Raw genomic sequence first — 11,872 nt, 5'->3', positions numbered from 1 at the left:
GGGTGCCTCCCTCTGCTTCTTCCAGGTCTCTCTTTTTCCAGAGCTTGTCATCCTTCAGTCCTCCCCTTCCATACCCCTTAGAGCTATTTAACTACTTAGCGGGAACCAGCCACAGCTGCACATTACCCACGTCAGCCAACCCACTGCCCCTAAAGCAAGCCCACAGCTCGTCTAATTTATTTTTTTAAATTTCCTGTAATTATTACTACTTTTGCAAAGATTACTATGTACCCTAAGTTTTTCAGCTTGTAATTTAATCCCCATTCTTGTGTCCTGAATGCTGTGAATGTACACAAGTTTTTCTTTATAGCTACCTTTTAGATGTTTAAACATCGTTACTTTGCTTTCCCTTTCCGCTTTCCAGCTTAAGCAGCTTTTTCTCAACTTATAGGTTGAAGTCAGACTTCTGTAGGTCATGGAGCACCCTCCTGGGCTTCCTGCAAACTCTCACCAGTTATATTACACTCCTGAAATGCAGTGCATCATCTGGAGGGTTCAACAGCTAATCCGTACCAATATAATGGTTCAGAAATAATAAATGGATGTTGTGACTCAAGTGTGATGTGTGACAAGGAATCACTGGGCCTTTTTAATTAGTGAGAAATGGTACCTAAAAACTAGGTGACAGAAATGGGACATGAGGCTGGCATACAGGTCTGCAAGCTTGCAGTGCAGCTCCATGTGCTGTGGGTGGCTAAAGAAAAGCGTGAGGCACAGGAGAGAACTAATGCTGGATCTTAGTGAAAGACGGTAAATGCTTTGGAGAGAGGTTTTCAGCGTGAGAAATGAGAGTCAAGTGCCCAGTTCAAAACTGCCTGTGAAATCATTGTGCACTTCCCTCGCTTGTGTAACTCTGTTGTATGTTGTCTGGCAGCTTTTATTGCAAAGTCAACAGTTATGCTGGTGTGATGGGTGACATTATGATTTCATCATACTGGGCGTAATCCAAGTCATGGAAAATGTCAGAATTGAAATGGAGCCATGATAAATTGTTAAAAATTCAGACAACTGTCACTTACCATGCCTTCCCTGTTACAGCTGTCTTAATCGTTGATGCTGTTTCCTCAGACCGTGAGCTGTAATATCTGGTTTTTGTTTCGGGGTGTGTTATGAAGCTGCCAATGGCACTGCCTTAGCCCTTTGGCTAAAAAGATTAGCAAATGATTTGTGAATTATCAGCAGTCTAACAGCATTCTTTTCAAATCAATGGGCAAGAAAGTTGCACCAGTGTGGCTTCCCTAATCCCTCAGTGTGGTCTTTCTCACATTTATTAAACCTTTTTATTTTCCTCCTTGTTCAGGGCCAGTTGAGGGTTGGAGCAAACTGTCACATCTTTGGAAACTGCTGGTAACCATGGAAAAGAGATTGGTTGGTGTCCTCGTGTGATAAGTAGACACTGTAGAAATTTTAGGTTCTCATCTCTAAATAAGAGATAGGAATTAGATAAGAATGTGTTACTGGAAAATAAAATAGAACTGGGCCCCTTGAAATAGAAGTGTGTTGATGAAATCATGTAGTAGTATTAATCAAGACACAGTGAGTGTTTTATCAGATAACAAACAGTTACTATGTTAAAATAACCTTTGTTCCAGGTAATTCTAATCAGTCTCTCAAAGCAATGGCTTTGCTTTGCAAATGAGAAAGTGTGGACCTAGATATTGAAACAGTAAGGGATGTTTTTCTTCTCCATTGCAAAACTGGCATGGAAGAACGTATGTAGTTTCCAAATTAGTAGCAGCTCCTTCACCTGCTCCTCAGTGCACAGAGCTGAATCAGTGCTTTCTTCTCCTGTATGAGTCCTGGGAGAACCTTGGTTGCACTCATTCAATTGTTGTAAAAAAAAAAAAAAAAAAAAAAAAAAAAGAGATGTTGATCCAGTGCAACTGTAGCATACACTTTCTTTGCTTAAACAATATCAAATTTTCCAGCAGTGGTATTAGAAAAAAACAAAACTTGAAAAAAATTACTTTAAGGATTAAGCTGCAAGATTCCTTTCAGGAGAAAAATAGAATAATGAATAGAACGTAGCTTTAGAGAAATAAATTTTCATAGCACTTTGAGGTGAGGAAAAATAGCTGTCTTTCCCCGCTGCAGTGTGGGGTCCCTCCCATGGGAGACTGTCCTTCTCCAACCTCTCCAACACGAGTCCTTTCCGTGGGCTGCAGTTCTTCACAAACAGCTACAGCGTGGGTCCTTTCTGTGGTGTTCTGTCCTTCAGGATCAGATTGCTCCAGCATGGGTCCCCTGCAGGGCCACAGATCTTGCCAGAAGCCTGCTCCATGATGGGCTCCTCTCCACAGGGCCACAGCTCCTGCCAGGAGCCTGCTCCATGATGGGATCTCCACGGGGTCACAGCTTCCTTCAGGGCACATCCACCTGCTGTGGCATGGCTTCCTCCATGGGCTGCAGGTGGATGTCTGCCCCACCCTTAACCTCCATGGGCTGCAGGGGGACAAGCTGCATCACCAGCTCATCAGGGACAACCTGTGTCATGAGCCACACAGGAGTCTGTGCTCCTGAACCTGGAGCACCTGGTCCACCTCCTTCTTCGTTGACCTTGGTGCCTGCAGTATTTTCTCTCCCATATTCCCACTACTCTCTCCCAGCTGCTCTTGTGCACCAGTTTTTCAGCCTTCTTTCTGGAGTATGAGGCATGGATTTTGCAAAGACGGTGAAGCAAAGACCTTTATTGTTATTTGCAGCTTTTATAAGTTCATACACTGTACGGGCACTGCTAAAAGCTTTATTATTTGTCAAACTGTACTGTCCACGTACCCAGCCGCTGTTCACTATAGGCTACTCTCTGATGTTCATGCTCTTTCTTTATCTACTACAGGTGAGATCACATGCCTCATATGTTTCATCCAGGTTTATTCTCATACTCCCTCAAACTTACGTACTTCTTTGCTGCAGGATCAGCTGTACATCGTTAAAGCAAGATCACAGCTGCCCATTATTAATGTCAAACAACCCACTGTCTCCGCACTCCATGCTTAGAAAATTTATTATTCTGGAGGTGCCACCACCGTTGCTGATTGGCCCAGCTTTGGTCAGTGGCAGGTCCGTCATGCAGCCACCTAAAACTGGCTCTGAACAACATGGGGCAGCACTGACTGGCATCTTGTCACAGAAGCCGCCCCTGCACCCCCCTGCTACCACAACCTTGCCCCATAAACCAAATACACTCCACTCCTCACCTCTGTGAATCAAGTGTTTATCAATTAACAGTCATATATGCATTCTCAGACAGTCCACAATGCTCACAAACTTCCCCTTACACCAGCAGGCCACAGCCAGGGCACAGGACACCGTGCAGATCGCGTCCACAGAAGGATTACGCCATTGCGGTTGGTCATGCTTTTAGAGCATTCCTCACGCTGCCTTTGCCTGCGCAGGACTCTGCGGCCCAGGGCTGGGGCTGCAGAGGCAGCAGAAGGCAGGCTCTGAGGCTGCTCCCCGGCACCCGCAGGGCAGCGGGGGCTGCCGCTTCCAGCCCCGGAGCGAGGAGGCAGCTCTGGAAGCTGCTCCATCTCCCGGGCCGAGGCCCCGCTGCTGCCCCAGGCTGCTGCGAGCCCCCGAGCGGCGCCGGGCTCAGCCCCGGGGCGGAGCTGGCGGCGGCGCGGAGCAGAGGAGGCGGCGGAGAGGAGGCGCCGCGGCCGCCGCCCAGAGCCGGGGCTGGCGCGGGGCAGCGAGGCGCGGGCGGCGGAGCGGCGGCATGCGGCGGGGCCGGGGCGCGGGGCTGGCGGGGCTGGCCGCGCTGCTGCTGGGTGCGCGGGGCTGGCGGCGGGGGGCGGGCCGGGGCTCGGCCTGCGGGGGCCCCCGCGGGGCTGCCGTCCCCTCGGGCTTCTGCACGGAGCCCTGCCGCCGCGCCGGGCTCGCGTCCCTCCCTCCCTCTGCTGCCATCCCGCCTTCCCTCCGGAAACTCGCCGTGCTCTCGCTGTCCAGCGCTGCCCGCTGCCTCCTTCCCTCCGCCTTCTGCCGCGGAGCGCCTGCAGCCGCTCCTTCCCCGCTGCTGCTTCCCCCCGGGCTCCTTCCCTTTGCTCCTGCCCCGCTGCTGCTTCCCCTCGGGCTCCTTCCCTTTGCTCCTTCCCCGCTGCTGCTTCCCCTCGGGCTCCTTCCCTTTGCTCCTTCCCCGCTGCTGCTTCCCCTCGGGCTCCTTCCCTTTGCTCCTTCCCCGCTGCTGCTTCCCCCCGGGCTCCTTCCCTTTGCTCCTGCCCCGCTGCTGCTTCCCCCCGGGCTCCTTCCCTTTGCTCCTGCCCCGCTGCTGCTTCCCCTCGGGCTCCTTCCCTTTGCTCCTGCCCCGCTGCTGCTTCCCCCCGGGCTCCTTCCCTTTGCTCCTGCCCCGCTGCTGCTTCCCCCCGGGCTCCTTCCCTTTGCTCCTGCCCCGCTGCTGCTTCCCCCCGGGCTCCTTCCCTTTGCTCCTGCCCCGCTGCTGCTTCCCCCCGGGCTCCTTCCCTTTGCTCCTGCCCCGCTGCTGCTTCCCCTCGGGCTCCTTCCCTTTGTCCCTGTTTTTCTCCAGTGACTCCACCTGTCACTCTCGCGTTCGTATGTCTGCCAGCCGTTAACGGACACCTCCGTTAATGCACCTGTAGACATCCTCCGGGAACTCTTCTCCCCCCCCATGCCCGAATGTTCCTGGCTGGGATTTGCCATGGCGAACGGCAGGCGGGGCTGGGCACAAAGCAGGTTTTGAGGATTCCCCCTTCTTTTTCTCCTCGGCAGTGGCTGTGGGCAGAGCCCAGGTGCAGCAGGAGCCGTCGGCAGAGACCACCGAGGACACCGGCATCGCCATCAGCTGCTCACACCCCAGCATACAGAACTATGACTTCATCCAGTGGTACCGCCAGCTCCCGGGCCGAGGCCCCGCATTCATCACGAGCGGTCACAAAGGGTCCAGAGATGTGCAGGACCCTCCGGGGCGGATGTCGGTGGCGGCAGACCGCCGGTCCAGCGCTCTGTGGCTCGCCCGGCCCCGGCGCAGGGACGCGGCGGTGTATTACTGCGCCGTGGGAGACACGGGGCTCGGAGCCGGGGCTGCGGCCGGGCACGAACCTCCGCGGCCGGGGCCGGGCGTGTGTGTCGGGGGCGGGGGGACAGCCCCGCCCGGCCCCGCCAGGGGGCGCTGCCGCCGCCTCGCCCCGCCCGGCCCCGGGCGCTTCCCGCCACCGCCTGCGGCACCGGCCCCGGGATCAGCGGGTGCCCCTTGCAGTCGGTGCCCGGGCTCAGCACCTCTCCTCGTTGAGGGCTGCTGCGCATCGGTGCTCCGAGGCAGCAAACAGCCGCGCTGGGGCCGCGCTGCACGGGGAGCCTGAGAGGGTCTGTGCAAGGCAGGGGGGCGCAGCGTGTTTCCCACCACGCGCTCGTGCTTGCCCAGCACGGGGTCAGAGCCTTGCGGGTACCGTGGTGTCCTCTGGCCTGTCTGAAAAGGCCTGCCGGCATTGTCCCGCAACGCCTTCCCAGAGGGGACCGATTCCCATCCAGGCCACCTCAGGCTGCTTCTCCTCTTGCCAAGGATGCTGAGCTCTTCATGACTTTTAGGAAGGCCAAGTGACACCTCTAGGTCCTCCAAGTGCTGCCATGGCACAGGGAGTTCACGATGTCAAGAATAAAGCGAACGCAAATGCTCCAGCACGATGCTCAGCTTAGTGGGTGTCTCACCTTTGCCTGGCTGCCTTGGGCAAACACAGCAGCAGCTTCCACCCGGTAATTTTCCCCATCCCAAGGACGCACACAAAGATCTCAGCTTGGAGTTGTTAGTAACACTAACAAGCTCCCTGGGCATTCAAATCAGGCAATTCCCTGCAGATCCTTGTGCGTTTCTTCCTGTCAGGCTTTCCTTCTTGGAGATCTGCTGTGTCACCACCATCGTCCCCCAGATGCTGTCCCCAGGATTCCTTGCCAACAGAACAATCCTTTGTGTCTCCTGCTGTTATTTTCCTGCTTCTTCCTGGCTATGACTGAGTTCCCGATCCTCTCAGCCATGGCCTTCAGTCATGGTGTCACCATACGCAAAGTGCTTGGCAAAAAGCACTGTCATGACAAAGGAAGTCTGCTCTCTGCCAGCGCGGGGAGTGTGGGCAGTGGGCTTTTTGGTCACCTCCTCCCAGGTGGCTCTGCTGTTGCCGCATCCCCTTTTGCACCAGGAAGGTTGTTGGCCATTTCTACTGCTCTACTGGGCCAGCATGAGCATGGTGTGTTGGGGTTGGGTTGACCTTGCCTGGCTGCAACGTCTCCCCCACTCTCTATCACTCACACTACTCAACAGGATGGAAAAATAAGAAGGCTCATGGTTTGTGGCAAGGACAGGGAAATTTTGACCCAGCAGTCGGTGTCACAGGCAAAACAGGGTTAGCTTGGAGAAATTAATTTCTCGCCAAACAAATCAGAGTAGGAGAATGAGAAATGAGAATACGTTTTAAAACACCTTCCCTGCAACACTTCCTTATGCCTGGGCTCACCTTCCCTCCTGACGTCCCTACTTCCTCCCCCAGAGGAACACAGGAGGATGAGCAATGGGTGCTGCAGTCAGTTCATAACTCATTCCCTCTGCCGCCTCTTCCTCCTCATGCTCTTTCCCTGCTGCGGTGTGGGGTCCCTCCCGTGGGAGACTGTCCTTCTCCAACCTCTCCAACACGAGTCCTTTCCGTAGGCTGCAGTTCTTCACAAACTGCTACAGCATGGATCCCCCATGGGGCCACAGATCTTGCCAGAAGCCTGCTCCATGATGGGCTCCTCTCCACAGGGCCACAGCTCCTGCCAGGAGCCTGCTCCATGATGGGATCTCCACGGGGTCACAGCTTCCTTCAGGGCACATCCACCTGCTGTGGCATGGCTTCCTCCATGGGCTGCAGGTGGATGTCTGCCCCACCCTTAACCTCCATGGGCTGCAGAGGGACAAGCTGCATCACCAGCTCATCAGGGACAACCTGTGTCATGAGCCACACATGAACCTGGAGCCACCCCTGCAGCCCCCCTGCTACCATAACCTTGCCCCATAAACCAAATACATTCCACTCCTCACCTCTGTGAATTAATTGTTTATCAATTAACAGTCATATATGCATTCTCAGACAGTCCACAATGCTCACAAACTTCCCCTTACACCAGCAGGCCACAGCCAGGGCACAGGACACCGTGCAGATCGCGTCCACAGAAGGATTACGCCATTGCGGTTGGTCATGCTTTTAGAGCATTTTCTTCCATTGGAAACAGATCTGACATCATTGCTACTGTGAACCACCACAAGCCGGACAGAAGTTGATTGCAAATCAGCAGATAGTAGCAGCTGGGACATCCTGAGTTCTCAGGGTATAAATCAAGGCAATCAGCAGGGGAGTAAAGAGAGGTGTAAAGAACAGCGACAGCTCCATCAGTAGGTGGTTTAAATCACCATCAAAAAACCCCAGAACCTCTGGCAGCAGCGCCCTTAGTTTGGGCTGTAAAACCTGCATGGATTCTGTACCGGTTTCCTCCATGTCCAAGATCTCCTCGGTTGGGCAGGCAAACCAGGGGGCATGCCAAGGGCCAGGAGCAGCGCTTTGGCGGTGCTGTGGCCAAATGGCCTCCTCGTCTGTATGGAGAAATGCCATCCCTCCCTCTTCTACAAGGACCATTGCAGGTGCTATCCTCATCAAGAAGGACCTCCAGCTTATTACAGGGTTTACTGTGATTGGGTTAGGAAGTGCAGCTGTGCTGCTGCAGGTGATGGTTCCTTGTAGCACAGCTAGGGAAAAAGGATTTCAGACATGCAAGTGAAATGCCCTATTAAAACATTGCCCTTCAGTCGTGGTCCCTGGCGAGGAGCGACTCCTCTTGGGTCCGCACAGGGAGGCAGCAGAGGTCCTCCTGCCACATGAGCCGGGCATTGCTGCTGCTCAACAGGCAGGGGCTGGGGATCTCTTCCACCCCACTAACATAGCCAGGCCCTGTTAGAACAGAAAGTCACAACTGAGACAGCCTGGGGGCAAGCCATTGCTTTGAATCCACAAGGAGAAGTGGTTTCTTGCTGGTACTTTGTAACGTTGGCTCAGGCACACAATTACAAACTGGCTGCCCTGGCTTCACAGTCCACTTCCAGCGTGCTCCTGCTGCTGTGGGAAGGCCTCCTGCAGAGAGGTGTTTTGCCATAGACTGGGTCAGTACAAAGGAAACAGACCTCTAGTTAAAGAAGTGAGTTTAGCTTTACTTACATTTTAAAAAATAGGATAGGAAGTGAAACAAGTAGTAAGTGAAAGGATACAGCAAGAATAAAAGAAGGCAATGCACCTAATCACTGCTGCCTATGACAGGCTACAGCGGTTAAGAAAGATACATCACCAATTACCTTAATACTTTACCGTCATCCGGGTCCACAGTTGCTGGGAGCCCTGGTTACAGCGAGGATTTGGAGAGCCTGTCCCGGCATTTGGGAGGTCCTACACAGGGCATCCACTCGTAGGTGAGGTCTCCAAAGTCACTGTCAGAGGGTCCAGCTCTTATAGTGTTGAATAAACAAGATCGCCTGATTTCAAATGCAGAGACCTCTGGTTTCACTCTCCTCTCAGATCCCACCAAAGCCTGGCCAGGGCTACCAGGAGGAACCAAGGGAGCCTCCCTTACCTACTTGATTTTAACCACCGGTTTCCATACAAGGCCGTATATCTGGTTTCACAATCTTGGCCACCTGCCTCCAAGCAAGGAAGGATGCACTCCATCTTTGGAAATGATTATATTCTATCTAAGCTACATCTTTCACTAATGATCATGCGTATTTTACCAATGATTGGATACGAAATACATATATATATATATACATATGTATCATTTGGTTGGCGTGTTCATCTAGATGTCAAAGTTGGCTCCTGGTCCCAGCCAGTCCCCAGTGAGGCCGGTGCGGCTGCAGGAGCTGACACAGCTGTGAAAGTTCATGTGCACAGGCTTGAGAGGCAGAGGGGAAAGGTTCAGCCCTTCGTCCTGCCTCAGCTGGGGACTGTGGTGGCAGCTACAGTGCATTACCAGGGAGCCCCTGGCAGGTTTGCAGACATTGGAGAGCAGAGGGCAGCCCACCGTCCCTCTGCCACGGCCTCGGCTGAGCAGCAGGACCCTGAAGGCCTTGTGGGAGCGGGGTTGTGAATGGGGGCTGCTGCGCTCACCAGCTGTTTTCTGCAGTCCCTGCCAGCTGTGTGAGCCAAGGGCCCTGGGTGAGAAGTGGCAGAGGAGCCCTGCTCCAGGAGCAGGAGGCAGTAAAATCGAGCAGCCCTTTGGCTTGCCTGGGTATAGCGGTTCTGGGGCCCAGGGTGGGACAAGCACCTGGCGCCTGTGGCTAATGTGGGCAGGTGAAGGGACACAGGGGGACTGCCTGTACAACGCAGAGCTGTGTGCCAGTGTCCTCCCCCTGCCAGAGCGCGGGAGCGTGCCTGTCCCTGTGCGGCTGGTTTCTGCAGCAGATGCTCTTTACAGAGATGTTTCTCTTCAGGTTCCTGCTCCACGGCCAGAGGGGAAGGGAGAGTGTGCGACACCTGGGTCCTGGCACCTCAGCCTGTGCCTGCTCCTCTCTCCTTCCAGACAGTCCCAGGAACAGGGCGGGCATGGGTGGGTGCAGGGGTGCCGGCTCCATCTCCTGCAGGGCCGGCTGCTGGCCTGTGCAGCTGCCTAGGGGGCCGATGCCAGGAGAAGATCACCAGGGATGCCATTCCCTCTGATGGACGGTACCTACACCACGAGGCTCTGGAGAGCGTTCTGGTGGTAGAGCCTGGGGGACAGGTGCAACGAGGCCTGCCTGGAGCAGCAGGGAGAGAGTTTTGCTCCACCCTCTGGGCTGTGGTTTGGAGGCCTCTTTGATCGGGCAGAGGCAGAGGCAGAGGTGAAGTTGCAAGCATCAGGTCCCTCCGGCTGGCAGGTGCCTGCACACCCCGTGAAGGGAGAGCGTGACATGGCCCTGATTGTGCTGGCAGCCCTGGCGGGACTGGCAGCCTTTGGTGAGATGCCGCTTCCAGGCTGGGGTGAACGAGGCAAGAGTTTGCGCAGCTGGTGGTGGAAGCACGGAGATGTCAGTCCTGACTGCCTGGGGGATCAGGGAGTGTTTCTGTAGGGAGAGCCGGGGCTGCAGGTGGGTATGGCAAATAATGTGGGAGATGTCAGGAGTAACGAGCATAAGAGGAAGGACAAGACTTTACCCTGCATTTGCAGGTACCGAGCATTCTTGAGTGTGCTGCTAATACAGCCCAAGCCTGAAAGAGGGAAGACGCTGGGGAGCGGAGCTGTGTGGCATCTGGGAGCTTCTCTCCTGGGTGTGCTGGAGAGAAGGTTACCAGCCTCTGCAGGGCTGTCTGTAAACCTCGGGGGACAAACAGAGAAGGCTAACTAGAGTCAAGGAGAGCTGAAATGCTGTACAGGGACAGGGCAAGGGCAGAGGACGTGGTGTGTCATATGGAGGAGCTTCGCTAGCAAGAAGATACAGTCAGAGGTGGGAGAAGGACAGCTCATGGCTGCTGCTGCTGAAGGAGACAGCAGCAGTTAACATAGCTCAGAGGCAGATACGGAGAGAAAGAGTGGCTGGAAAGACATGTGCGCACTGCTGGAAAGCAGGATGATCTGGGCAGTGAGGAGTGGCAAGAAGCTGCAGAAAGAAGGGTGCAGGGACAAGCAGCTCAGCAGCTCAGAGGCTGGGAAAAGTGAGATGGAGAGCGGGGACAGGGAGCAAGCCCAGGAAGTGATAGATGGACTGGTGCACAGGCAAGCAAGGCTGAAAGATGTTTCTGGCTTTACAGGTCGTGCCCAAAAGGACTCTGTGCTCCAGTTCCCCGCAGAAATGACCATCCAGACGGGACACAGCACAGCTTTGCGCTGCAATTTCTCTGCCAGTTTTGCCAATCCCTCCATCTTCTGGTACCAGCAGCACCAGAACCAGTCCCCTCAGATGCTGCTGCAGGGAGTGTACAAATGGAAACCGCAGGTGGATTCAGGGAGGTTCTCATCTTCACTCTCTGTGGAGACCCCCCAGGTGGTTCTGCATGTGCGGGATGCTGAGCTCCAGGACAACGCTGCCTATTTCTGTGCGCTGAGCCCACAGTGGTGCCCACAGCACGCAGCAGTGCATAGAAACATGGGCGGTGCTGTGAGGGGCAGATCCCTCCCTGCCACTGCTTGCCTGGAGCTCTGAGCTCAGCCTGCTCAGCAGCAGCACCTGGGGGCTGTGGTGAGGCTGGGCCTCTGCCTCCCCAGCCTGTACTGCTGTGAGGCACAGGCCTGTGTGACTTGTGCAGCTGCGTCTGGATCCAGGCTCTTTGATGATGAGAAGCGCTGGAGAAAGCACCGCAGAGTGGACGTTTCCATGGCCCTTCCAGATATCGAGCCTGTCCACATCTCAAGCCTATGTGTGGGGGATAATGTAAAGCTGGAGAACATCCCCTTTGCTGCAGCCACCCAAAGAATTCCCATGGTACCAGGAAAAGAAAGGAAAAGAAACATTAAATCCCTCAGTGGTAGCAGCTCCCGCCTGACCTTGGTGATCTCCTCAGGGGTCTGGGACCAGCCCCTGCCCTTGCAGAGGGAGCAGTTCCACAGTGACACACTCATGTGGCCGCAGAAGGGGTGTGTCTGGGACAAGCCAGACTCCCCTTGGGCCGCAGACACTGAGGCTGGGGCATCAGAAGTGATGTAGCAGTGAGCCTGTCTCTAGGCTCACGTGAAGGCAAATACCCTCTCTTGTAAAGGCAGAGAAAGGCAGGAGCAACATTAATTTACAGAGCAGCTGAGCACATGGTTTGGCTGCCCTGTGAATGCTCACGCATTCTTGTTATTTTTCCCCTCTTTTAATTGATGTGCTGCCCTTTGCTCGGCTGCTGTTTTGCCTGCAGGTGCGGGTGCGGTAATTGCCCGTAGCAAGAGGGAG

The 11,872-nt window shown here is 54.8% G+C and overlaps 2 gene segments (V, D, J or C); both read left to right on the top strand.

Annotated features, from left to right (window-relative positions):
• The first annotated feature begins 3,715 nt into the window (after positions 1–3,715).
• LOC121085977 lies at positions 3,716–6,998 on the top strand. The segment is given in 3 exon segments: positions 3,716–3,767; positions 4,723–5,072; positions 6,852–6,998. Coding segments are annotated over 3 exon segments (549 nt in total).
• A 2,689-nt stretch (positions 6,999–9,687) lies between these two features.
• On the top strand, positions 9,688–11,140 carry LOC121085976. The segment is given in 2 exon segments: positions 9,688–9,956; positions 10,749–11,140. Coding segments are annotated over 2 exon segments (438 nt in total).
• The last annotated feature ends 732 nt before the right edge of the window (positions 11,141–11,872 follow it).

The sequence above is a fragment of the Falco naumanni genome, chromosome 4, assembly GCF_017639655.2.
Source record: "Falco naumanni isolate bFalNau1 chromosome 4, bFalNau1.pat, whole genome shotgun sequence".
Lineage (NCBI taxonomy): Eukaryota > Metazoa > Chordata > Aves > Falconiformes > Falconidae > Falco > Falco naumanni.
This window is presented reverse-complemented; position numbering and strand designations above follow the sequence as displayed.